Source organism: Nomascus leucogenys, chromosome 14 (assembly GCF_006542625.1).
Source record: "Nomascus leucogenys isolate Asia chromosome 14, Asia_NLE_v1, whole genome shotgun sequence".
NCBI lineage: Eukaryota > Metazoa > Chordata > Mammalia > Primates > Hylobatidae > Nomascus > Nomascus leucogenys.
In genome coordinates, this window is record NC_044394.1 from 56226389 (window position 1) to 56253519 (window position 27131).

At 41.0% G+C, this 27131-nt stretch overlaps 1 protein-coding gene and 1 non-coding gene across 3 annotated transcripts; both read right to left on the minus strand.

Annotated features, from left to right (window-relative positions):
- NOL11 (nucleolar protein 11) lies at window positions 1-26993 on the minus strand. Of its 2 annotated transcripts, XM_003276070.4 has the most exons (18): window positions 26833-26993; window positions 25134-25247; window positions 24960-25016; window positions 23405-23553; window positions 22001-22058; window positions 19859-20003; window positions 17394-17582; window positions 9726-9802; window positions 8153-8276; window positions 7419-7507; window positions 7028-7102; window positions 6489-6673; window positions 6209-6334; window positions 5829-6059; window positions 5180-5258; window positions 4599-4691; window positions 626-733; window positions 1-463 (listed from the first exon to the last, which is right to left on the minus strand). In XM_003276070.4, the coding sequence occupies exons 1-18, from the start codon at window positions 26971-26973 to the stop codon at window positions 347-349; spliced, it is 2157 nt and encodes a 718-aa protein (XP_003276118.1). In that variant the 5' UTR covers window positions 26974-26993; the 3' UTR covers window positions 1-346. The 2 variants fall into 2 exon arrangements, with proteins under 2 accessions (XP_003276118.1, XP_030683688.1); XM_030827828.1 differs by lacking the exon at window positions 7028-7102.
- LOC115838464 lies at window positions 3409-3539 on the minus strand. Its single transcript, XR_004033490.1, has one exon. It is a non-coding gene; the product is annotated as a small nucleolar RNA SNORA38 (small nucleolar RNA).
- Window positions 26994-27131: the final 138 nt, after the last annotated feature.

The following is a 27131-nucleotide window of genomic DNA, read 5'->3' on the forward strand; positions in this document are numbered from 1 at the left end:
TCACTGCTTCAATGGTCATTTTTTATTAAAAGAAAGACAATTCAAAACACATGATAAGAAATTAGACTTTTATCAATACACAAATAATTTTACTTAAAATCAACCCAGTTACATATTTTTAAAAAATTGCAGAACCTCTCCGCACCCATGTCCACAACCTAGAATAGGTCCACGTGAAACCTATAGTCCCACCCCAGAGCATCAGTTAAGTGACGGTCCAGGTACTCACTGACACATTTCTCTTGACACCGAGATGGTCACAAACAAAACACCGTTCTTGCCTGGGTGAAGCAAGAGTTCACATAAAAGAGCTTTATAAAATGTCTATGAAGGAGAATTGATAATATCAGAAGAGCTCCAGCACTTCAATTGAATATAATCCTCTATTATTCTTTTCTTGATTTAATTTCTGTAGCTCCCGAAAACTTACTTCAATCTTGTTGAGCTCGGAATAAACAGATACCTAAAGAAAAAAGTTTCAGAGTAACTTTTACCATAATGTCTACATAGAAACAAATCTTCCATGAGTATTAGTAAGTTATTTAAGGACAAATTTTAAGAATAATTGTAATTCAGGTAATACTTGGGTACAAATAAAATCAGTATAGATCAAATAATCACAAACCTGAGATTTTACAAGCTTGTAAAGATTTATCAGTAGCCTCTTTGCTTCTGGCATCATTACTACAACAGTAAAATTTGCATCCAGAAGTAGACATATCCAATCCATAATCTGAAGATGAATAGGAAAAGGAAGTTAAGATTTTAAATTTAACTTCAGGTTAATTCACTTTACAAAGTCCATAAATATATCAAACATTTATAAGAAAAACAAGTCTTTATAAATAAAATCTGAACATTTTTGTTTAGAGAGGGAGCAATTTCTACAAAATATAAAAAGTCTCATTTCTGGCTTTTAAAAAATTTATTCTAATTAAAAAAAATTTTAGAGATGGGATCTTGCTATGTCACCCAGGCTAGAGTAGGAATGCAATGGCATAATTCATAGCTCACTGGAGCCTCCAAACACCTGGGCTGAAGTGATCCTCCTGCCTCAACCTCCCAGAGTAGCTGCCATCATCCAGAGTTGCTGGGATTACAGATGCACCACCATACCTGGCTACTTTTTAACAATTTTTGTAGAGATGGGGTTTCGCCTTATTGCCAGGCTGGTCTTGAACTCCTGGCCTCAAGCAGTCCTCCAACCTCAGCCTCCCAAAGTGCTAAGATTACAGGCTTGAGACACCGTGCCCGGCCAGTAGTTGTCTTTTTATTTTTAAAAATTTTAGTTTTTAGTTTCAATAATTTTCAGTCACACATACACAAAAAATAACCACTCATCTTCTGTTCTGCAAGATACATTTTCCCCAAGGACAAGGTGTTGTGTATTATAGATGAGTTACCATAAACCAGAATTATTACTAAGCATTTATAAAAGTTTCTTACATAGTCCTACATCTTCCAATGGTGTAGTTAACATGCAAATATCAAAGCAACCAGGAAACTGGTTATCCATCTGGGAGGGGGAGCTGATCCCTATGGAACTCCTTATATCAGATTAAATTCTATATGTATCAAAGAGTTAAACACAAGAAATAAAACCATGTAGCAGGGAAAGCTGGTGACTATTTTCATAATCTTAGAGTGGGAAGAGCCTTAAACATAAGCCATAAAGAAGTTATAGAGGAAAACTTTAATTTTAATAGCATGAAAAAGTGTCAAAAATTATACTAAAGAGAGTAAAAAGACAAATAACTTACAATGCATTTGATAGAAAAAGGCTAATTTCCTTAATATAAAAGGAACTTTTTATAAACCAAAAGATAGGAAATGCAATACATATATGGCCAAAGAACCCGACTAGGAAGATTCACAAAATCAAATATAAATGGACAAGAAGAGATGGTTTCCTTCTCTCATTATCAAAGAAATGCAAATTAAAATGAGGTAACACCTGTTACCCATCTGATTGGCAGACTAAGTTTGACAAAACTGGATGTCAGTAAAAATGTGAAAAAAGAATGCCTCAGACCTCGCTGGTGGTAGCTGTCACAACTCTTCAAAAGTCTGGCATTTTGAAAACTAAAAATGCATGTACCATTTCATCCAGTAATTTTTCTTGTGGGAATGTATTCAACAGGCATTCTCATAAATATACAAGAATATCTGTATAAAGATCCTCACTGAAGATTTACAACAGCAAAAAATGGTAAACAACTTAAATGTCCATCAATAGAGGATTGATAGATACATTAATTTATATTTGTAAAATGAAATAGTATGCATTGGTTAAAAGGAATGAGGCAGGGCCAGGTGCGGTGGCTCATGCCTGTAATCCCAGCACTTTGGGAGGCTGAGGTGGGTGGATCATCTTGAGGTCAAGAGATCGAGACCAGCCTGGACAACATGGTGAAATCTTGTCTCTACTAAAAGCACAGGGGCATGGTGGTGGTGGGGGCCTATAATCCCAGCTACTCAGGAGGCTGAGGCAGGAGAAGCACTTGAACCTGGGAGGCGGCGCTTGCAGTGAGCCGAGATTGCACCACTGCACTCCAGCCTGGGTGACAGAGCAAGGCTCTGTCTCAAAGAGAAAATAAATAAATAAATAAATAAACAAACAAACAAATAAATAAATAAATACATACATACATACATAAAAAATAACTACTTAAAAATTTAACTTATTTTTAGGCCAGGTAAATGTCTCATGCCTGTAATCCACATGCTTTGGGAGGCCAAGGCAGGAAGATCACTTAAGCCCAGCAGTTTGAGACCATCCTGGGCAACACAGGGAGTCCCTGTCTCTACAAGAAAAATTAAAATAAAAAAATTGTATTTTGCCCGGGCGCGGTGGCTTACACCTGTAATCCTAGCACTTTGGGAGGCTGAGACAGGTGGATCACCTGAGGTCAGGAGTTTGAGATGAGCCTGGTCAATATGGTAAAACCCCATCTCTACTAAAAACACAAAAATTAGTCAGGCATGGTGGTTCGTGCCTGTAGTCCCAGCTACTCATGAGGCTGAGGCAGGAGAATCACTTGAACCCGGGAGGCGGAGGTTGCAGTGAGCCGAGATCGTGCCACTGCATTCTAGCCTGAAAGACAGAGCGAGACTCCATCTCAAAAAAGGAAAAAAAATTGTATTTTCATGTGGTGTGGTGGCATGTACCTGCAGTCCCAGCTACTTGGGAGGCTAAATGGGGAGGACTGCTTCAGGGCAGGATTCATGTGTGCCCCAAACTATGATTCCCACCGCACTCCAGTGTGGTTGACTGAGCGAGACCTTACCTTCTTGAAAAGGAAAAAAAAAAGTTATTTTTTATATGAAGAATAGCCAACTTAAGTGTTTAAAATCCTTCGTTAGAATGACATATTACCAAACCAAAACAATTTATTGTTTTTACTGCTTCTATGTGGGATGGTTGATCTTGAGCCTGCGGGGAGCAAGCCGGCCCCAGATTTCTCCAAGTCCACATTTCTTTGCCTCCAATTCTTACATGTCCAAAGACAAGGAACTATAGACATGCCTTTGTAGGAGGGTAAATACGTTATTTTTTAATGTTTCTTACTGTTTTTTAAATTTTTTTTTTTTTTGAGACGGAGTTTCACTCTTGTCGCCCAGGCTGGAGTGCAATGGTACCATCTTGGCTCACCGCAACCTCTGCCTCCCAGGTTCAAGTGATTCTCCTGCCTCAGCCTCCCAAGTAGCTGGGATTACAGGCATGTGCCACCACACCTGGCTAATTTTGTATTTTTAGTAGAGACGGGGTTTCTCCATGTTAGTCAGGCTGGTCTCGAACTCCTGACCTCAGATGATCCACCCACCTCAACCTCTCAAAGTGTTGGGATTACAGGCATCAGCCACCGCACCCAGCATAAGTATTACTTTTAAAGAGGGACTACCATGGGATTCTCTGGGAATATTTTTTCACTAATCTTTATTCTCTTATTCCCTCCCCCGCCCCCTTTTTTTTGGGACAGAGTTTTGCTCGTTGCCCAGACTGGAGTGCAGTGGTGCGATCTCAGCTCACTGCAACCTCCGCCTCCTGAGTTCAAACAGTTCTCCTGCCTCAGCCTCCCAAGTATCTGGGATTACAGGCATGCACTACCATGCCTGGCTGATTTTGTGTTTTTAGTAGAGACAGGGTTTCACCATGTTGGCTGGGCTGGTCTCAAACTCCTGACCTCAAGTGATCCTCCCGCCTTGGCCTCCCAAAGTGCTGGGATTACAGGCGTGAGTCACCATGTCTGGCCTGTTCTCTTATTCTTAAGAGATGATTAAGGGGGCAACCTATATTATCAGCCCCTTCCTGTTGTCTCCCATCAAGGCTAAGGAAATTCTTGGAAAAGGGAAGGGTCATAATGAAGAATCAGGAATTTAAGATAAATTAAAATTCTGTCGTGTAGATTTATGGATCTAGAAATCTACTAAATGAGAGACTCCCCATTTCTAATTGCAGTGGTTTGGTTTTATGAGCGAAGAGATTCGTATGGCCTAGGAAACAAGACATCAGCTCTTGAATGCAGGTGCTGACCTTGAATACAACTTTTTTCACAGATTTTTCCTAGCACCAAATCAAAGTAAAAAACTAATCTCACCTGGTTCAAGGTAGGTGGGTGTATTCCAGGAAGAGTCATAGTAGCATTTTCGCTACACTTCAGGTACAGGAAATACAAATACTTAAGAAACAGCTGGATGGGAAAAAAAATGGACAGTTTATCACTTTGATAGAAAAAATTTCTATTATATAAACCCATCACGAAGATTGAAAAAAATGTTCAATTTATACATCAAACAAATATGCCAGACATCAGGAGACACAAAAATGAATAAAATGCAGTCCCTCCCATGGTTTGGGGGTAGTGGTGGTGATAAGCTCATTGTTTGTAAATAATAGGTAGAGAGAACCCTTCTGTCTGCAATTCTTTTTAGTGTTTATTCATTTATAACTTAGGAAGCTTAACTTGGCCTTCAAGTTTGGCACAAGGAATACGCCATGGTCTATCACCCTAGTATCGCTCTAGTTTTCTCAGCAGAATTTTTTGCCATTAGAGCTGGGCAACCTCTTATTCACATGAAAGAATTTGATAACCTTTAGAATGCCCTAACAGCTGGTTAGAGTTAAATAGCAATATTTAAACCAGAAGTAAAATTCTATACAACTTGGGTGAACACTTACCGTGATATGCTGTGCTGGGATGTCTTTCAAATGAGGCAGAAGAAATGTTTCGCTATACGCTGAATGAAGAATTGCATTACTTAGGACTAAAGAAAAATCTTACTTCAATAAATAGAAGCTATTCTATTGAATTTATGAGTAACTTCCTTTGTCAATGTTAGTTTTCTAAATTTATACAAAAGTTTTACGTCTCTAAAAGAGCTCTATCGCCAAACACTCTCCTAATCATTGGAGATCATGTGGAATACTTTAATTGGTATTTATTCAGAATACTGATCTTCAGAATCGATAGAACTTCTGTGTTAGTATAGCTTTTTTTTTTTTTTTTAATATGATGGAGAGATGGGGGTCTCGCCATGTTGCCCAGGCTGGTCTCGGACTCCCGGGCTCAGACAATCCTCCCACCTCGGCCTCCCAAAGTGCTGGGACTACAGGCATGAGCCACCATGCCCGGCCTAGTTAAATTAAATAGGTTTAAGTAAACCTTACTTAATGTAGCATTGAACATAATCTATTTTCAAACAGAAACAAAAAACAATTGGAAAAGGAAAGAAAACCCTTAAATTATTGAGTTACTCCTTGGTTACTGCTTGGCATATAACTATACCCTATAAAGAGAAACAGAGGGATGCTCTATGTCAAAGGATACAGTAGAGCTGCTCTTTTTTGTACCACAGGGCATGAAGTGCTCTCCTTTGTTTTGTCCTGGGGCTTTTTATTTAACTCTTGATCACAGTTATTGCATTTATCTTCTTCAGGATTGAAGCCATTTTGAAGAATTTCAGTTTGCTCTTCCATTTTCTCATCATGTACAGAATTACTATAGTCAAAAACTGACTCCATACTGACATCTGTTTCTTGAAGACTGTCATCACCAATGCTATGATGGTAGTTGAAAGCAAGAGGTTAATCCTTATCACCAAGCTTTTGGGAAAAATTTCATTTCCTAAGCATCAAAGTTTTGGAAATCAAATAATGTAACAGATTATAAATGTAGTGAAGAAAAAGGACCACTGGAGTCTAACTTACCTCAAGAAAATTTTTAAGCAAGCACAGGTGACTGATTCAGGAATGTCAGGGAACTGCTGTAGACAGAGTTGTAACAACTGTACATCTTTCTTTTTTAAGGCAATCTCCATTAAGTCGGGGCACAAACTAAGACAAAAAAATCTGAATCATTATTACATATTAAGAAAATTCTCAACTGCAGAACATTTATAAGCCTTTTGAGAGTTTCAGAAGATTAGAACTATAAAAAACAACGTCAGAAGAATTATGCACATAAAGTGTGGTACGCACAAACAGCTACCTGTAAGAAAGCACATGTGTTTGGATAAGCTGCATCAGACAGTTCCGGGGATAAAATGATGGTTCTGCTTTACACCTTTCCAGAAGTCCTGTTACTGTGTCCCCAATGACAGTATGAAAGTCAGGTGTCTGCTTCAGAGCCAAAAATTTCCGTACTTCTACTTCTATGTGTTTTTCTGAATCTTTCTGAAAGGGCAGAATTAAAGAATTCAGTTTGGCACATTAACGAATGTCACTCCGAACTTAAAGTTTCCTAGCACAACATTTTCTCAAATGACTAACAGTTATGCATTCCTGCAAAGCTGAAGCTGATACTGCAAAGTTAAATGAGAAAGATAAGACTAACACCGTATCAATCTCATGAGGTGATAGCGAGCATCAAAGAAGCCAAAACATCGGATCAACTCTGACACCCTTAAGATACTACACAGATGTTAGCTATAGCTGTAAAGATGATCATAAAAATAAGACAGAATGAAGAGTAGATGGGATTTCTTTGAAACACTTGAGTTTGATTTTTCATATTTCAATATTATTTACCATTATGGTTGACAAAAGTTGTTTGGATGGTGGAACCTCTGGCTGTAAACTCACTTCAATTTTTCGTCTCCTTAACTGGAATTAAGTAAATTGATTAGGATCACAAAACAATATAAGAGATCTAATATACATTTAGAGGGATATGAAACACTCCAAAGAGATTAGCACACTTTTGCTCTCATCAAAAACTTTTAAAAGTATATGTAACTAATAGACAACATGGGGCATTTCTGGATAAAGAATGTGAGGTTACTGGGTTCAAGCCGCAAACTGTCCTGTCATTAAAGCTAAAGCTTTAAGAGTTGTAAGGATATGATTCATTAAAATAATTCAGTCTTTTTCTGTTTTTCAACATTTGCACTAACGTTTCAATTTCAACTATGAAACTTACAATTCTTCTTGACTGCTCTGAGTTCTGGAACCCAAGTCCACATCCTTGAGGTGTTTCCCAGTTTACAAAATGGGGCATGACATGAGTTCCTAAGAAAATGCAAAACGCACAATTTCTGGAATGTTTTGACTTACTTTTTGCCCAACTAAACAATCACACAAAGAACAATTAAAAAAAAAAACCACTCATACAATTTAAGAGAGGCTTTGAAATACATGTAATTCTGATAACCTCAGATAAGTAAATCATAATATAGTGAAAAGGCTGTATGTCCAACAACATTAAGCTAACAGATAAGGCCATGAGTAAACAAGGGAGGGCAGAGGTATTACGGATTTTGTTTAGGGGTTCTCCCATTGTCCCTAAAATCAGAAGAACACTGGCATTCAAAACACAGTGTAGCTCTTCAGCTTGCAGCAGAACCTGCAATTTGGACTGTTCACAAGTTTCAAACTTTTTTTTTTTCCATTTTCTGTGGAGTATGGGGTCTTACTATGTTGCCCAGGCTGGTCTTGAACTCCCGGGCTCAAGCTATCCTCCCACCTCTGCCTCCTTAAGTGCCGGGATTACAGGGGTGAGACACCGTGCCTGGCCTGTTCACAAGTTTCAATAAACAGTGGTAAATTTCAAAATTAAGAAAAAGCTTTACAAATAGAAGGCTGTGGAAATCTATATGAAACTACAAGTTAATAAAACGGTTTGTATTAATAAAACAAACACAAGTAAGTTTCTACCTGGATCTTGACTATGCTTGAGTTTTCCAAGAGCACCTGCTAATGATGACACTTCACACTTGTATGGAATCACAGTTAGAGATTTTCCATGTAGCATAAACAAATGTTCTCCATAATACCAGAGCTACAAAAAAAGTTACCAAAAACATAAGCAAATTTTTTTCTCTTCTAAGGTCTGACTCAATAAAGCCTTATCACTTACGGTATAAGTGCTCAGTATTAAAAACAAGGCAAAGTAAGCAACTTTCAAGAAGAATTTTATATGCAGAGCTTATTAAATAGGCTCTTATTTTTGCCCAAGTCTGAATGAAGCATATTTAAAGAATATTTTCAACTCAGAAGAATCTAATCAACATATACATTTTAAAAAACTCAATTGCTTAAAATTAATGCGGTCACTATTATACATCTACTAACATAATAATTACCAAGGCTACTATAGCATGGGCAAACTTCTAATGCACTAAATCTACAAACCGGAATTTAACACTTTACATCTTATGATTGTAAAAATAAGACAGGTATGTGAAAAAAAAGCCGGAGGGAACGAGGAAATTAAAAAAAGTTTGTAATAATAAATAAAAAAAATGGTAAAACAAATAATAAGTTGTAATAAAAAAGTGAGTTTATTCATAATAAAAAATTGTGAATAATTTTGTTAAAATTACTTGTTTATATATAAATTATAATTAAATTGTATGCTGAGAAACCTTGTCCCTTTATCCTCAAATTAAAATTACCAAAACATCCTATTGCCTTGATTTGTATATGAATATTCATTCACTAAGTAACTAAAACTTACTGTGCACCTTGCTAAGCACTGAAAATACACTGGAGAAAAAAAACTCACAAGGAACCCTGCCTCAGGAAGTGCACAGTCTGCTCAGCTTCAATTTTAATTCTTTTAAGTACTTTTATGTAATTTCATGGTAACATTTAACATTTAACACATAATCTAAAAGACTTATTAGGAAAAGTAACAGCTTGAGGGTATAGTTCAAAATACATAAGTAAAAAGACAAAACCAAAGAGCAGCTAAAAACAAAAGCTGTTTTATTAAATAGCTAATAGTTCTGGCAATAATTTAGAATTTTGGAAGTGATTTCAACAATAACCAAACTAAACATAATCCCTCAAGTAAAAAATAATTCTTAATTTGATCAATAACTGCCAAGCTATTTACTTATTTATTTACAGAGATGAGATCACACTATGTTGTGCAGGCTGGACTGCAGCAGCTCTTCACAGGCACAATCATACAGCACTGCAGCCTTGAACTCCTGGGCTCAAAAGATACTCCTGCCTCAACCTCCACAGTAGCAAGGACTACAGACACACACGACCACACCTGGTTTGAAAAGCTGCCAAAATATTTAGGTCCAAAGAGATCTCTTCCCTTATAGCATATTTATTAGGCACAAAAATAACTAAATTTCTGAAGCAGGAGGATCACTTGAGCCCAAGAGTAAAAGATCAGCCTGGGCAACAGAGTGAGGCCCCATCTCAAAACAACGCAAAACAAAACACAACAAAATAACTAAATCAGAGAAAGTACTCAAGTGAAAAAACTTACTTGACCACTGGTCCCTTGTGGTAACTCTTTTGAAGTCTGTAGTGTTTGAAATTTTATGTTCCATACAGAGAGGCATTCTATAAAATAAGACATAAATTCAGAAAAAAGTCTCAAGTATAAATATATGATATTTTGGGGAAGGGGGAAGTTATAGTTAAATATATACGTTTTGCTTTATTTAGTATAGAAATGAATTATGAAGACAGTGATTGCCACAGGAGCTGGAAGAAATGAGAGCTCATGGTAAGAAGCAGTCTGGAATGGTGAGCCCTGAGGAAGGGAGGGCTTTATGAATCAGGAATAACAATTAAAAACACCCAACAAAGAAAAGCCCAAGACCAGATGGCTTCACTGGCAAATTCTACAAATTTAAAATTCAACACAAATCTTCCCAAACTCTTTCAAAATATAAAAGAGCAGGAAATACTTCCTAAATTCACTCAGGCTTTAGGTTGCTCTGATACCAAAGCCAGACAAAGACACCACACAAAAAAACTACAGAGCAATAAATAACTCCATGAGTAGAGATGCAAAAGAAAAAAACAAAAACAAAAACCTCATCAAAATACCAACAAACCAAATCCAACGGGAAATATTAAGATCCATGACCAAGAGGGATTGATTCCAGGGAGGAAAGGGTAGTTAACAGAAGAAAACCAATCAGTGCAGCACATACATCAACAGAACAGAGGGAATAACCATTTGATCACCTCGGTTGACACAACGCATTGTGCAAACTCCAAGTCTTTCATGACTAAAAAAAACAAAAAAAAACAAAAAACTCAGAAAGCTAGGAAAGAGGAAGGCGCTTCCTTAACATGATAAAGGGCATCTATGAAAAACCCACAATTACCATCACTCAACAGTGAAAGACTAAAAGCTTTCCCCCTAAGATAAGGAAAAAGACAAGGGTGCTTGCCCTGCCTTCTTCACCACTGCTATTCTACACAACTATCACCACACTGAGAGGTTAAAGACTGAAAACTGGCCGGGCGCGGTGGCTCACGCTTGTAATCCCAGCACTTTGGGAGGCCGAGGCGGGCGGATCACGAGGTCAGGAGATCGAGACCACGGTGAAACCCCGAGACCACGGTGAAACCCCGTCTCTACTAAAAATACAAAACAAAAATTAGCCGGGCGTGGTGGCGGGCGCCTGTAGTCCCAGCTACTCGGAGAGGCTGAGGCAGGAGAATGGCGTGAACCCGGAGGCGGAGCTTGCAGTGAGCCGAGATTGCGCCACTGCACTCCAGCCTGGGCGACAGAGCGAGACTCCGTCTCCAAAAAAAAAAAAAAAAAAAAAAAAAGACTGAAAACTGACCCCCTAAAATGAGGAACAAGAAAAGGAGGCTTATTTTCACCACTACTATTCAAGTTCTAGCCAGGCAAGAAGAAAAACAAAAATCCAATTTTTGTTTTATTTGTTTTGAGACAGAGTCTTACTCTGTCCACCAGGCTGGAGTGCAGTGGCACGATCTCGGCTCACTGCAACCTCTGCCTCCTGGGTTCAAGTGATTCTTCTGCCTCAGCCTCCCGAGTAGCTGGGATTACAGTTGCACGCCACCACGCTCGGCTAATTTTTGTATTTTTAGTAGAGACAGGGGTTTCACCATGATGGCCAGGCTGGTCTTGAACTCCTGACCTCAGGTGATCCACTCACCTTGGCCTCCCAAAGTGCTGAGATTACAGGTATGAGCCACCACGCCCAGCCAAAACTCCAAATTTAAATGGAGGTAAAACTAACTCTACTCACAGATGACATGATCCTGTAAGAAAGAAAAAAAAAAAAAAAAAAATCAGGCCTGTCCAGCTTGTATCCAGACTTGGAGGAGGGGGGATCCCGAGCAGAGATCAACAGGAAACCGTCTACAAAATAAAAAATAGCGGGGGGGGGCGAGTCCAGCACGGAGAGGGAGGAGAATGGGTGAGGGAGGGGAGTGGTGAGGAGGCCATGCCCAGGGGAAGAAGATCCTAAAAAAAAAAAAAAAAAAAAAAAAAAAATCAGCAAGGTTGCAGGGTACAAGATCAACATACAAAAATCAGATGCTCCTATATACTAAAAACAAAAAGCAAATTAAGAAAAAAAAATTCCGGCACGGTGTGGTGGCTCATGCCTGTAATCCTAGCACTTTGGGAGGCCGAGACAAGTGTATTGCCTGAGCTCAGGAGTTGGAGACCAGCCTGGGCAACACAGTGAAACCCCGTCTTTACTAAAATATAAAAAATTAGCCGGGCGTGATGGCATGCACCTGTAGTCCCAGCTGCTCGGGAGGCTGAGGCAGGAGAATTGCTTGAACCCGGGAGGCAGAGGTTGCAGTGAGCCAAGATCATGCCACTGCACTCCAGCCCTGCAACAGAGTAAGACTCCATCTCCAAAAATAAAAAAATTAAAAAAAAAAGAGAAAAATAATTCCATGTATATTAGCATCCAAAAGAACAAAATACTTAGGAATAATTTTTTTTTTTTTTTGAGACGGAGTCTCGCTCTTATTGCCCAGGCTGGAGTGCAGTGGCATGATCTTGGCTCACTGCAACCTCCACCTCTCAGGTTCAAGTGATTCTCCTTCCTCACCCCCACTCCCCCAGGTAGCTGGGATTATAGGCATGTGCCGCCACGCCCGGCTAATTCTGTATTTTCTTTCAGTAGAGACGGGGTTTCTCCATGTTTGTCAGGCTGGTCTCAAACTCCTGACCTTGGGTGATCCGGCCACCTTGACCTCCCAAAGTGCTGGGATTATAGGTGTGATCACTGCGCCCGGCCCCTAGGAATAAATTTAACCAAGGAAGTGAAAGCATTGTACACTAAAAGTTATAAAACATTGCTGAATGGAATTAAGGAAGACATAAATAAATAGATATCCTGAGTTCAGCAATTGGAAGACTTAATATTAAGATGGCAATACCACACAAAGCAACCTACAGGCTCAGTTAAATATCAATCAAAATTCCAACAGTCTTTTTTGCAGAAATGGAAAAGCCAATCTTCAGAATCACATGGAATAATTATAAGGGGCCTAAACAGCAAAAACAAACTTGAAAAAGAAGAACAAAGTTGGAGAGCTCATACTTTCTGATTTCCAAACTGATTATAAAGTTACAGTAATCAAAACAGTGTGGTACTGGCCCAGTGTAATAGACTGAGAGTCATCTAGGGCCAACTGATTTTTCAACAAAGGTGCCAGGACCATTGTGGTGCTGGGACAACTGGAGAGCCACATGCAAAGGAACAAAGTTAATCCCTTATTTTACACCATACACAAAAATAACTCAAAATGAATCAACAACCTAAATATAAGAGCTAAAACCATAACATTCTTTGAAGAAAACATGGGGATAAGTCTTTATAAAAAGACCTTGGATTTGGCCATGGATTCTTGGATGTGGAACCAAGAGCACAAGCAATGAAAGAAAAATAAAAATTGGACTTCATGAAAATTAAAACTTTTGTGCACAAAGGGACATTATCAAGAAAGTGAAGACAACCTATAAAATGGGAGAAAATATTTGGAAATCATATGTCTGATAAAGGTGTAGCATCTAGAATATATAAAGAACACTTACAATTCAACAACAAAGACAACCTAATTTAAAAACAGGCAAAGGACTTGCATAGACAATGAGCATATGAAAAAATGTTCAACACCCTTAGTCATTAGGGAAATGCAAATAAAAGCCAAAGTGAAGTACTACTTCACACCCACTAGAATGGCCAGAATCCAAATTATGGAAAATAGCCACGTGTGAGCAAGAACATAGGGAAACTGGAACCACTGTACAATGCCGGTGGGAATGTAAAATGGTTTGGCCACTGTGGAGTTCGGCAGTTCTTCAAAAAGTTAAACACAATCAATAACGAAGAGTATAACTAAAATGTTTGGAACGCAAAGGAATGACAAATGCTTGAGGTGATGGGTACCCCATTTACCCTGATGTGATTATGATGCATTGCATGCCTGTATCAAAATATCTCACGTGCCCCTTAAATACATACACTTATTATATACCCATAAAAATTGAAAAATGAAAAGCTAAATATGGAATTAACGTATGACCCAGTAATTCCCCTGCTAGGTGTATATCCCAAAGAATTAAAAACTGGTACACAGCAGGGCGCGGTGGCTCACGCCTGTAATCCCAGCACTTTGGGAGGCCAAGGCGGGCAGATCATGAGGTCAGGAGATCAAGACCATCCTGGCTAAGACGGTGAAACCCCGTCTCTACTAAAAATACAAAAAATTAACCAGGCGTGGTGGCACACACCTATAGTCCCAGCTACTCGGGAGGCTGAGACAGAAGAATGGCGTGAACCAGGGAGGCGGAGCTTGCAGTGAGCCCAGATCGCGCCACTGCACTCCAGCCTCTGGGCGACAGAGCGAGACTCCGTCTCAAAAAAACAAACAAACAACAACAACAAAAAACAACAAAAAAACTGGTACACAAATGCATGCACACCAATGTTCATAGCGATATTCACAATAACCAAAGGTGGAAATAGCTGAAATATCCATGAATGAATGAACAAATAACAAACTGTGTTGTACATATACAATGGAATATTACTCTACCATGAAAAGGAATGAAACACTGATACATGCAACAATGTGGATGAACCTCAAAAACATTTGGCTAGCCAGGTGTGGTGGCTCTTGCCTGTAATCCCAACACTTTGAGAGGCTGAGGCAGGAGGAGCTCATAGCAAGACCTCAGTGCTACTAAAAACTAAATAAAAACAAAAATTAGGCTAAGTCTAAGCCAGACACAAAAAGTATTGTATGATTTCATTTACACAAAGTATCCCAAAAAGGTAAATCCATAAAGAATGCAGATTGGTGGTTGCCAGGGGTAGGGGGCAGAGGAGAATGAGGAGCAACTGCCTAATGGGTCCAGAGGTTCCTTTTGACATGATGAAAATGTTTTAAAACTAGACAGATGTTGGCCAGGTGCAGTGGCTCACGCCTGTAATCCCAGCACTTTGGGAGGCCGAGGTGGGTGGTTCACTTGAGCTCAGGAGTTCGAGACCAGCCTGACCAACATGGTGAAACCCTGTTTCTACTAAAAATACAAAAAAAAAAAAAAAAAAAAAGAAAAAAATTAGCCAAGTGTGGTGGCACATGCCTGTAATCCCAGTTACTTGGGAGCCTGAGGCAGAAGAATCGCTTGAACCTTGAACCTGGGAGGCAGAGGTTGCAGTGAGCCGAGATCCCACCACTGCACTCCAGCCTGGACAACAAAGACTAAAACTCTGTCTAAAAAAAAAAAAAAAAAAAACTAGACAGAAGTAGATGCACAACAAACACCAGTGACTCCTTCACTTTAATTTTTCTTCTACAAGTGCCTACCAAAAATTAAAGATAAATGAGTAAAAAATTAAAAAAGAAATGAAAGTAAAAAAGGGCATTAAAAAATTTAAAAAACGATTAATTTTATGTTATATGAATTTCATCTTAATTTAAGAAAACAGAATAGATGGTTCATGTCTGGCAATGGGAGAGTGATGAAGCACACTGTGGGGCCGCCCTTCAGTGAAATATTATGCAGCTATTCAAAAAGCAAGGAAGATTAACAAATAATATGATCTAGAATGATCTCTGAGAGATCTTGGGTAGGTGAACAAACAAGGAACACAACAGTATGTATGCTGTGCTACCATTTGTGTTAAACAAGGAGGGGAAAAAACCTTTAAGTAGTAGTATTTGCTTGGACCAAAAAAAACCATAGAAAGAGACACAGGAAACTCTATAGTAGCCACTGGGTTTTTCTGGCAGGGAGGTAGAGCAGAAATAAGAAAGAGAAGAAGATGGGAGAAGAGAGAGGAGAACCACAGCTTAGTGAAGTGGTCAAGAGCCAGGACTTAAGAGCTGCAGGGTACATGGCTTAACAGAGTTCACCTGTTCGGGTTGAATCCTAGTTCCACTACTTAGTTACCTCATACCTGTTTCCTGTTTTGTAAAGGGGGATAGTACCAACTTTATTTCCTCCTATGTGGTTGTTAGAGGAGTAAATGATACAAATAATGAGATAATCTCAGTAAAGTGCCAGGCACATGGTATAGTTATTTTATTATTTATTTTTTGAGATGGAGTCTCGCTCTGTCGCCCAGGCTGGAGTGCAGTGGTGTGATCTCTGCTCACTGCAAGCTCTGCCTCCTGGGTTCATGCCATTCTCCTGCCTCAGCCTCCCAAGTAGCTGGGACTACAGGCGCCTGCCACCATGCCTGGCTAATTTTTTGTATTTTCAGTAGAGACGGGGTTTCACCGTGTTAGCCCAGGATGGTCTCCATCTCCTGACCTTGTGATCCGCCCGTCTCAGCCTCCCAAAGTGCTGGGATTACAGGCATGAGCCACCGCGCCCGGCTGGCACATGGTATAGTTATACTATAACCAGGAGCTCCTTTTTTTCTTTTTTTTTGAGACAGAGTCTCACTCTGTTGACCAGGTTGAATGTATGGTGCAATCTCGGCTCACTGCAACCTCCACCTCCCGGGTTTGTGTGCCAACAAGCCCATCTAATTTTTTGTATTTTTGGTAGAGGCATGGAGTTTCACGTGTTGGCCAAGCTGGTCTCGAACTCCTGGCCTCAAGCAATCTGCCCGTCTCAGCCTCCCCAAGTGCTGGGATTACAGGCGTGAGCCACCGTGCCTGGCAGGAGCTCCTTTTTTTTTTTTTTTCCTTTGAAACGGAGTTTCGCTCTTGTTGCCCAGGCTGGAGTGCAATGGTGTGATCTTGGCTCACTGCGACCTCCACCTCCCGGGTTCAAGTGATCCTCCTGCCTCAGCCTCCTGAGTAGCTGGGATTACAGGCATGCACCACCACACCCAGCTAATTTTGTATTTTTAGTAGAGACGGGTTTCTCCATGTTGGTCAGGCTGGTCTCAAGCTCCCAACCTCAGGTGATCTGCCCGCCTAGGCCTCCCAAATTGCTGGGATTACAGGTGTTGAGACTTGCTCCTATGTTAATAATAAACAGGAGAAACACAAAACAAAGTACACAGGTGAGGACGGGCGTATCATGTGTGGTCAATAGAGAGCCTCGCCTGAGTAAGGCAGAGGGCTCTTGCTCAGAATTTGGGAGAAAAGGTTGGAAAAGGTGGACAAGGTCTAGGCTATGAAGGGACTTATGCTAAACGACAGAGTCTGAGTTTTCTAGTGAAGGCTGTGGTCTGCTATCATGCACTGGCAAGGAGCAATTGTGTTCTTCATGACTGACTAGGAAGTCTGGTGGGGAGTCGGTGGGTAAGGAGGCAAGGTGGTGCTGAGAATCCTGTTCAGAAGTCACAGAGTCCAAAGGTACACTATTAGTTCCCACATTTCAAGCTGTCCATGTCCAGTGGATTTCCATGATGTGAAATGTTGCCAAGAATCCAATCCTCAAAGGCAAGGCTTACTAATGTTTCAAATATCTGCAGGCTAGTATGATGGTGACTAGTATATTCACCATTTTTATTTCTTTATGACATTATAGTTATGAGCATGGTGGTGATACCAAGAAGTGTTTTTGAAAGATCAATGCAAAATAAAAATAAAAACCAATTCAAGAATTAGGAAGGTACAAAAAAAATTGAGTATGCTGATAAAGAGAATGAATTAGTCTGGGTAATAACGAAATGAAAAAGAAAAGGAAGACTAAAAGGTACACCGTGAAGGAAACATAAATGAATTGGATGTCAGTTACCCTTAGAAGATTCTAGTGGACTTCCTAGGACTGCGACGTGATCCTGATCCAGGGCAGTGAGTGCAACTCCATTTCGAGCGTTACCAGACACAACAGCCTTGAGCAGCAGTGATCTAACTAAGCTCTGATTTTTTTCTGGGTCAGTTGGACGTATTGGTATCAAGGTTTCATATATACAACCATCAGAGCCTGTTGGAAACGAGCATTTGTTGTTGGTTATTGAAGGATACTTCTATATCTTTTATAGTTAAATGTACTAGGTTGTTTATAAGATTTTACCAATTTGATAAAAGAGCCAACCAGAAAAATAAACAATCCCATCACCATGCTTTTTCTTAAAGAGTATCACAAATTTAAACTGGGAAAAGGAGCATTATTAATAAAAATCTCAGTAAGAAATGTAATAGTCAAGAAATACAAACTGTAAATACCTGCAATAACTTAAAATATTGAGGGGGACTGCCCAGAATATAGATTATCTAGTCTCTAAAATGATATATCCCTTATTAGAAAGTAATTAGCATCTACTCTATACATTACATTTCTTTCTTGTTTGTTTTCTTGAGACAGGGTCTCACTCTGTGGCCCAAGACTACAGTGCAGTGGTGTGATCACAGCTTACTGTAGCCTCAACCTACTGGGCTCAAGTGATCTATCTTTCCACCTCAGCCTACCAAATAGCTGGGACTACAGGTGCACACACTTCACCCAGCTAATTTAAAAAAATTTTCTTTTAGAGATAGGGTCTTGCTATGTTGCCCAGGCTGGTCTCCGACTCCTGGGCTCAAGCAATCCTCCTGCCATGGTCTCCCAAAGTACTGGGATTACAGGTGTGAGCCAGCGTGCTTAGTCTATTATAATTCTTCCTACCTTATCACCCTGAAAACCTTATGAAATTGCTTTCTTGTGGGCCAACTGAATTTCAGCAGTTTCATGTGGTTCTAGCTATTGTTACATAAAGATTTATATAACCCTTTGGTTCACACTTCCTCAATTCAAAGTTCATTAAGTTAAACATTAAGTACATTCCAATAGCCCCCAAGATATGAAAATGATAGGCGCCTTTTAAAAAATAGCCACTGCAAACATTTGCACACTGAAAAACTTCACAAAGATTTTTAATTGTGACAATATGGAAATGTTTCCTATGTATTGCTCTTGTTTATTTTTCCTTCACCTTCTCAGAACAACTTCAAAAGCAGCCATGAAGGGTGGAGGGGAGAGTGTACTACAGAGACTTTTTTTTCTTCCCCGCCCTAGAGGCCAAAGACTGGGGTTATACTTTAGACCACTTCATAAATGTAGACTCTAAGGCATTACAATCTATAACAAAAAGCAACTGGCATGGGCCAAAGCTGCTGTTAGTTTTGTTTTGCCCATCTGTCTCAGTCAGTATTCAAAGAAGGGCACACTAAATCTAATGGTTGGAAAAAAGGAGCAGAGGGGCCATGCCAAGCATAGACAGTTTATGGTTCACTAATTACACTCAAAGAACCTGGGCTTTATCAGCTAAAAGGTGATTTCTCTTTTTCACTGGTATTAACATTGTTACTTATTGCTTATGGTAAATTTTGCTTTTTTGTTTTGTTGAGACGAGTCTCACTCTGTCCCCCAGGCTACAGTGCACTGGCACGATCTCAGCTCACTGCAAGCTCCGCCTCCCGGGTTCACACCATTCTCCTGCCTCAGCCTCCTGAGTAGCTGGGACTACGGGCACCTGCCACCACGCCCGGCTAATTTTTTGTATTTTTAGTAGAGACGGGTTTTCACCGTGTTAGCCAGCATGGTCTCGATCTCCTGACCTTGTGATCTGCCCGCCTCGGCCTCCCAAAGTGCTGGGATTACAGGCACGAGCCACTGCGCCCGGCCACCTTATGGTAAATTTTAAGACCTAAAATACAAAGAAGCAACGTTAGAAAAGGATGCTGTACCTAAAGTACTTCAATAGGCCCTCAAAACACAGGATCACTGATCTAATGCATGGCCAGACATGCAAAGTACAAAAAGCAAAGGCATGGGCCGGACGAGGTGGCTCACGCCTGTAATCCCAGCACTTTGGGAGGCCAAGGCGGGCGGATTACCTGAGGTCAGGAGTTCGAGACCAGCCTGACCAACATGGCGAAACCCTGTCTCTACTAAAAATACAAAAATGAGCCAGATGTGGGGGTAGGCGCCTGTAATCCCAGCTACTCAGGAGGCTGAGGCAGGAGAATTGTTTGAATCCAGGAGGCAAAGGTTGCAGTGAGCAGAGGTTGTGCTACTGCATTCCAGCCTGGGAGATAGAGCGAGACTCTGTCTCAAAAAAAAAAAAAAAAAAAAAAAAAAAGTGAAGGCATGAATGCTGTAAAGAAGCACAGAAATGGCTGTAACTGAATGCTTCACAAAGTCTACGATTCAAAAACATACACTATCCTATAACATTCCTCTATTTATAATCTCTGAAAGTTCAAAGAAAGAAAACTTACTTAATGACATCAAAGAGATGAATTTCCGATCTACAGATGCAGTAAAACTCTCTATAACAGAGTTTTCGTCTTGTCCAAGTAAGAGCGTATATTTGGTTAATATACATGAGTTAAACATTTGCACATAAGCAAAGTAATTTTCATGCTGCAAAAAAAAGGTTATTTTATAAATATTCCCATTTCAACCAAGTATTTTAACATATGTTAAAACCAGAAGTTGTCACCCCATTCTAATTACATCAATGAGTACTTAAAAACATCTTATCCAATTAAATTTGCTTGTTTGTTTTGAGACAGGGTCTTGCTCTGTGGCCCAGGCTGGACTACCGTGGTGTGATCTCAGCTCGTTGCAAGCTCCACTTCCCAGGCTCAAGCAATCCTCCCACCTCAGCCTCCCGAATATCCGGGAATACAGGTGTGCGTTACCATGCTCCACTATTTTTTTTTTTTTTAATAGAGACGAGGTCACCACACCCAGCCTTAAATTTAAAAGGTTATAAAAAAAGTTAGAGGCTGGGTGTGGTGGTTCACGCCTGTAATACCAGCACTTTGGGAGGCCGAGGTGGGTGGATCACAAGGTCAGGAGTTCCAGACCAGCCTGACTAATATGGCAAAACCCTGTCTCTATTAAAAATACAAAAATTAGCCAGGCGTAGTGGTGGGCACCTCTAGTCCCAGCTACTTGGGGAGGCTGAGGCAGGAGAATCGCTTGAACCCGGGAGGCGGAGGTTGCAGTGAGCCAAGATCATGACACCGCACTCCAGCCAGGGCGACAGAGTAAGACTCCGTCTCAAAAAAAAAAAAAAAAATTAGAGATCTTCTGAGAGAATAATGAAGTCCCATTTTAGTTTAAAAAATAATGGTGTGGCCGGGCGCGGTGGCTCACGCCTGTAATCCCAGCACTTTGGGAGACCGAGATGGGCGGATCACAAGGTCAGGAAATCGAGACCACCCTGGCTAACACGATGAAACCCCGTCTCTACTAAAAATACAAAAAAAATTAGCCAGGCATGGTTGCAGGTGCCTATAGTCCCAGCTACTTGGGAGGCTGAGGCAGGAGAATGGCGTGAACCCGAAAGGTGGAGCTTGCAGTGAGCCGAGATCCTGCTACTGCACTCCAGCCTGGGCAACAGAGCGAGACTCCGTCTCAAAAAAAAATAAATAAATAATGGTGTTAGGCCGGGCGCGGTGGCTCACGCCTGTAATCCCAGCACTTTGGGAGGCCGAGGCGGGTGAATCACGAGGTCAGGAGATCGAGACCACAGTGAAACCCTGTCTCTACTAAAAATACAAAAAAAAATTAGCCGGGCGTGCTGGCGGGCGCCTGTAGTCCCAGCTACTCGGAGAGGCTGAGGCAGGAGAATGGCGTGAACCCGGGAGGCGGAGCTTGCAGTGAGTGGAGATCGCGCCACTGCACTCCAGCCTGGGCGTCAGAGCGAGACTCCATCAAAAAAAAAAATAATAATAATGGTGTTGCGCTGGGCGCAGTGGCTCACGCCTGTAATCCCAGCACTTTGGGAGGCTGAGGTGGGCGGATTACCTGAGGTTGGGAGTTCAAGACCAGCCTGACCAACATGGAGAAACCCCGTCTCTACTAAAAATACAAAATTAGCCGGGCATGGTGATGCATGCCTGTAATCCCAGCTACTCGGGAGGCTGAGGCAGAAGAATCACTTGAACCCCGATGGAGGAGGTTGCAGTGAGCTGAGATCGCACCATTGCTCTCCAGGCTGGGCAATGAGAGCGAAACTCTGTCTCAAAAAAAAAAAAAAAGGTTTTGAAATTTCACAGCTGGGCACAGTGGTTCACACCTGTAATTCCAGGACTTTGAAAGGCCAAGGCAGGAGGACCCCTTCAGCCCAAGGAGTTCAAGATCAGCCTGAGCAATACAGTGAGACTCTGTCTCTACAAAAAATAAAACATAAGCCAGGATGGTAGTGCATGCCTGTAGTCCCAGCTACTGGGCAACTCGGCAGGCTGAAGTGGGAGGACTGCTTGAGCCAGAAGGTTGAGGCTGCAGTGAACCATCGTAGCACCACTGCTCTCAAGCCTGGGTGACAGGGCAAGACCCTGTCTCTAAATAAATTTTTTTTTTTTAAAGAAATTTCACAAAATGGGCCAGGAATTGAAGATATCACTTACTTTTTCAGTAATAAAAATTAAAACAGGATGCCTGAATACTAGGAAAAACTTTGTCCATCTACAAAAAAAGAAAAAAAGAAAAATTATTGGATGCAAAAATCACCAGCTGGGAGACACATATCAATCAAAATTTAATCAAAGTTTTCATTAAATATGTTTTAGAACCAGAGAGACATCAGAGAACACTTAATTGGGTGTTTTGAAACACATACCACAAGGAATACGCATTTGTCAAATGCAGCTCTGGATTAAATGCAGGTTGTTGAACTCCCCAGATGATAATGTGAATTTTAAAGTTCTAAGAGGAGAGATGCAGTGCTTCCCAAACTTAAATTGACTCCCCTACCTCATTTTTTTCAGAGTTACTTTTGGGACTCGTGTTCTGAGGAAAACATTAAGGTCTCAATATAGAGGAAGCTGAGGCATAGAGAAGTTACTGGCTGCACAGTTTGTGGCAAAGCGGCAACTAGAACTCAAATCCTCCAAGGATTTCCCTCAAAACAGTTGCTCACACCTTAGAGGGATTCATCAGGTCAGTCTAATATATAACTGGTTATTGTCCACGTTGTAAGTACCAGTCTTCACTCTGACTTTTAGAAAATTAGTTTCTACCAGGTGGACCTGGAGAAAACAAGTAAAATGAACAGGAAATGTGATGAAATAAAGAGGATCGGAAAGACGTGAAATCATGAAGTGTCCTGCTATCCCTTGATGTCATTTTTCCAGTTTTATTTCAGAATCTGGGAATGCAGAGGTCTTAATGCATCATGATTTCACTAACACGATGCACTTCTAGCCAGCGAACAAGGATGGGAGCTTGGTAGTCAGGGAAATATGAGAGGAACAAAAAGATTTTGGTCTTGGCCGGGCGCGGTGGCTCACACTTGTAATCCCAGCACTTTGGGAGGCCGAGGCGGGCGGATCACGAGGTCAGGAGCTCGAGACCACGGTGAAACCCTGTCTCTACTAAAAATACAAAAAATTAGCTGGGCGTGGTGGCGGGCGCCTGTAGTCCCAGCTACTCGGAGAGGCTGAGGCAGGAGAATGGCGTGAACCCGGGAGCCGGAGCTTGCGGTGAGCTGAGATTGCGCCACTGCACTCCAGCCTGGGTGACAGAGCGAGACTCCGTCTCAAAAAAAAAAAAGATTTTGGTCTTTTGGGATAACCCATTTCATCCTCAAATAACTGGGTATCCAGTTCTGTCAAGACTTCATATGACTCTATGGTTTCTTCAATCTTCATGCCCAGAGGCTTCTTAGGATGTTGTTTTAGTCAATGTGTTATAAGTGATTTTTAATTAGGTTACTTTCATTATGTTGATAACCAAAATACTTTTGAACAAGGCAAAAAAATGTTCAGTGCATTTTTATTTTGATAAATTTACTTACAAGTACTGGAACTTACTTAATCACTTCTTCATCAGAGATAATAGTTTCAATTTTCTGCTGGGGGTCTGCAAGCAAGGCCTCTAAACCACGAACAGCACCTTCCTTGAAGAGCACCAAGGGTTCTGTCCCTTGCACTGAAAGTATCCTATATACTTCTGCTGACAACTGGAAGAACATAAAAAATTTTAATTTTTATTCTAAAACAATTTATACCTAATATAAGGATATTTAGAGAAGGCTTCTTTTTAAGTGACTGCTTTATTTTCATTTTGAATTAATTTTGCTTTATAATTATGTATGGTTCCAAAATCTAACCTACAACACAAAACACATTTAGAAGTCTTAACTTTTTCTCTTATCCTCTCTACCTAGTCCCTGCTTTAATCCATAAGTTCATTTTTGGTTTACCTGTTGTGACTACTAGAGGTTAGGCTAAAACCTGGGTTTCTTAAAACTGGGAAAGATACAGATAAGCCATTCATGCAGAGGTACATGCAATTCTGGTGTTAGATAAGAAATGAGGCCACAATTATAACTACAGTCTACAGTTCCAGAAAAAGAAGTTAACACCGGGTGTGAGGAAAACAACAACAAAAAAAACCCCCACTGTTTAAAATTCAGGATTGTGTTATGAATTTCAAGGTAAATGAAAAGACTGGAGCCAGGGAACAGCACAGCTAGCTAGCTAGGAGTTTCAAGGATCCAGGCAACAACTGCATTATATCTGAATCAGCCCTATTGTGAGCCACTTCTAAAATGTGCCAATTATATTTAGACATTTAGAACTGGAAAGAACTTTCAAGATTAACCTAGTTTAAGATCCTCATTTTATAAGTAAGAAAAAATGAACACACCCTAGGTCATTAGTAGAACATGCACAGCTAGTCATGTTTTTATTTTTTACTGTATTACGTGCCACTCTTAAAAATGTACAATACATGGGCCAGGCGCAGTGGGTCACGCCTGTAATCCCAGCACTTTGGGAGGCCGAGGTGGGCGGATCATCTGAGGTCAGAAGTTCAAGACCAGCCTGGCCAACATGGTGAAACCCTGTCTCTACTAAAAATACAAAATTAGCTGGGCATGGTGGTGCATGCCTGTAATCCCAGCTACTCGGGAGGCTGAGGCAGGAGAATTGCTTGAATCCCAGGAGGCAGAGGTTGCAATGAGTTGAGATCGAGCCATTGCACTCCAGCCTGGGGGACAAGAGCAAAACTCCGTCTCAAAAAAAAAAAAAAAAGTACAATACATGAAACTTGCAGGCTCTATTCTACCTATTCTAAGAAAGGGCACAGGAAGTTCATTTTGCTCTCACAAAAGACACCCTCCAAACATCCAAACTCATGGAAATAAGTATAAATTTCTCATTCATGAATTATATAAATCCTCATCTCCTTAACTCACGGAGACATGTTACCAAGATACACTGTAAGATAATTAGAATGAAAACCTGATTAGGACCTTATGCTTATTTTCCCAGAAGTATTAAAACAAATAACACATACTTCATTATGAATGATTCTAATTCACCAATAAGCTAAATAAATATGTTGGAAAATTCAAAGACTTACTGTAGCTTTAAATACTTTATCCAGGTTTACATCTTCATTATTCCATATTCTTAAAACCTTAAATCAAAACATACTAGTTAAAAACTATCCTATTCTCCATTTACATATAATAAATCAAACAGTTAATAATCAACATTTATGTTGTATATATTATACAAAAGTTTTAAAACTCACCTTATTATCGTGTACAACAATATACTCTCCAGTTTGAAAGTTGCACACAGCTGGACATGTTATAATTTGACCTTGTTTCACTGACCAGCTCCCCAAGGGTTTCTGATCAGAAACCTAATGAAATTAAGATAAATACAATATTCAAGAAGTCAACTTCAAACATTAAAAGCAATTAAATTTATAATCAATAAAAGAAACCATTAAAATGACAGCATTTTAAAAATTTACTGGCCGAGGGCAGTGGCTCACGCCTGTAATCCCAGCATTTTAAGAGGTCAAGGTGGGCAAATCACGAGGTCAGGGGTTCGAGACCAGCTTGACCAACATAGTGAAACCCTGTCTCTACTAAAAATACAAAAATTAGCCAGGTGTGGTGGCGCGCGCCTGTAACCCCAGTTACTCAGGAGGCTGAGGCAGTAGAATCCCTTGAACTCGGGAAGTGGAGGTTGCAGTGAGCGGAGATCGCGCCACTGCGCTCCACCCACCTCAGCCTCCCAAAGCTCTGGAATTACAAGCACACGCCACCACGTGCGGCTAATTTTTGTATTTTTAGCAGAGACAGGATTTCACCATGTTGGCCAGGCTGGTCTCGATCTCCTGACCTCAAGTGATCCACCCATCTGGGCCTCCCGAAGTTCTGGGATTACAGACGTGAACCACCGCGCCCGGCCAAACCTCTAAAACGGTAGTTAAAATGAAAATATAACTAAGTTCCTAAATAAGTAAATAAGCAACCCTTTGTTAAGAAACAATAGTACATTTAAAAATTGATTATATTATGCCTCTGCATGGGAAGTTATGCCTCTGAACAGCAGCATGGGAAATTAAGTAGGGACATCTGGGATCAGGTCTGTCCAATTCCAATCTGCCACTGTATTCATATGCAGGAGCTGCAAAAGTGCAAATCTATTTGACATCCAAAGTGAAACCCAATAGAGTCAGCAGAGTCAAAACGGTACAGGGAGCTGTTAGCAACCTGTTCTCAAAACGTCAAAGCAGATAGCTAACTTCTTTAAAACATGGAAAACTATGTTCAGCAGCCCAGAGAAAAGTAACTGCTTTCTATGCGACCACCAAAAGCAAGGTTAGAAAGTGTTCTCTATCAGGCTTTAGGCTGAAATGGGGGCAGGCCTTGCAGATTTTCCCAGGACTCAACTCCAGGATTCCCAGCGTGAACCAGAGATGCCAACAGACAACTCACTTGGAGTCAAGATTCTTACCGAGCTATCAAGAAGTCCCTCACTCTCTAAAATTCTCCCCGCCCCTACAAAGAGAGGGGTGTGAAGTGTAGACATAGGGCTAAACCACTATTCCTACTCTGTCAGTGTCATCCTCTCCCGCCCAACCAATCTTCGTTCCATCCTCCCGCGGGCGGCTAAGATGATAAAGACCCTAGGAGGGAATCTTAGCAAGGCCAACTCCGTGAGTTCCGAAGCAAAAGCACAGGTTCTCTTTCTTTTCCGAGTCTAACCCACGTGCACTCAGACGCTCTGCCCCTGCAAGTCGGAAATATGCCTTTACAGGAAGGCAAGCAAGCCAGATTCTAGACCTCACTCTGCGTCCCCAACAGGCCCAGCCGGCTCTCTGCTAAGCCTTCTCCACGATCTCTTTCTGAAGCTGTGAGAAACCTGAGCTCGAGCTCCGCGCTCAGAAAGGGGCGAGAGGGCAGTCGAGGCGCTCCCAAACCTATTGCCTTCACCTTATAGAGGATGACTGTCCTGCCGCTGTCTGTCACTAGAAACTGGTCTGTTTTGTCGCTCTGCTCCACGCCTAGGAGTCCTTCAGGCCCGGCGCTCAGGACTACCGAAGACAACGTGAATTCTTCCTCCAGCGCTGCCATTTTGAGCAAACCTAAGTACGGCCGCGCGCACTCCCGGCAGGCCTCGCGCTTTCTCTCGCGAGAATGAACGGGCCTGAGGGGGCGAGTGCTCGCCAAACCAGGAACCTGCTCTCGCAGCCTGCGACCTCTGGCGGGCGGAAGGAGCGAGCGCGACTATG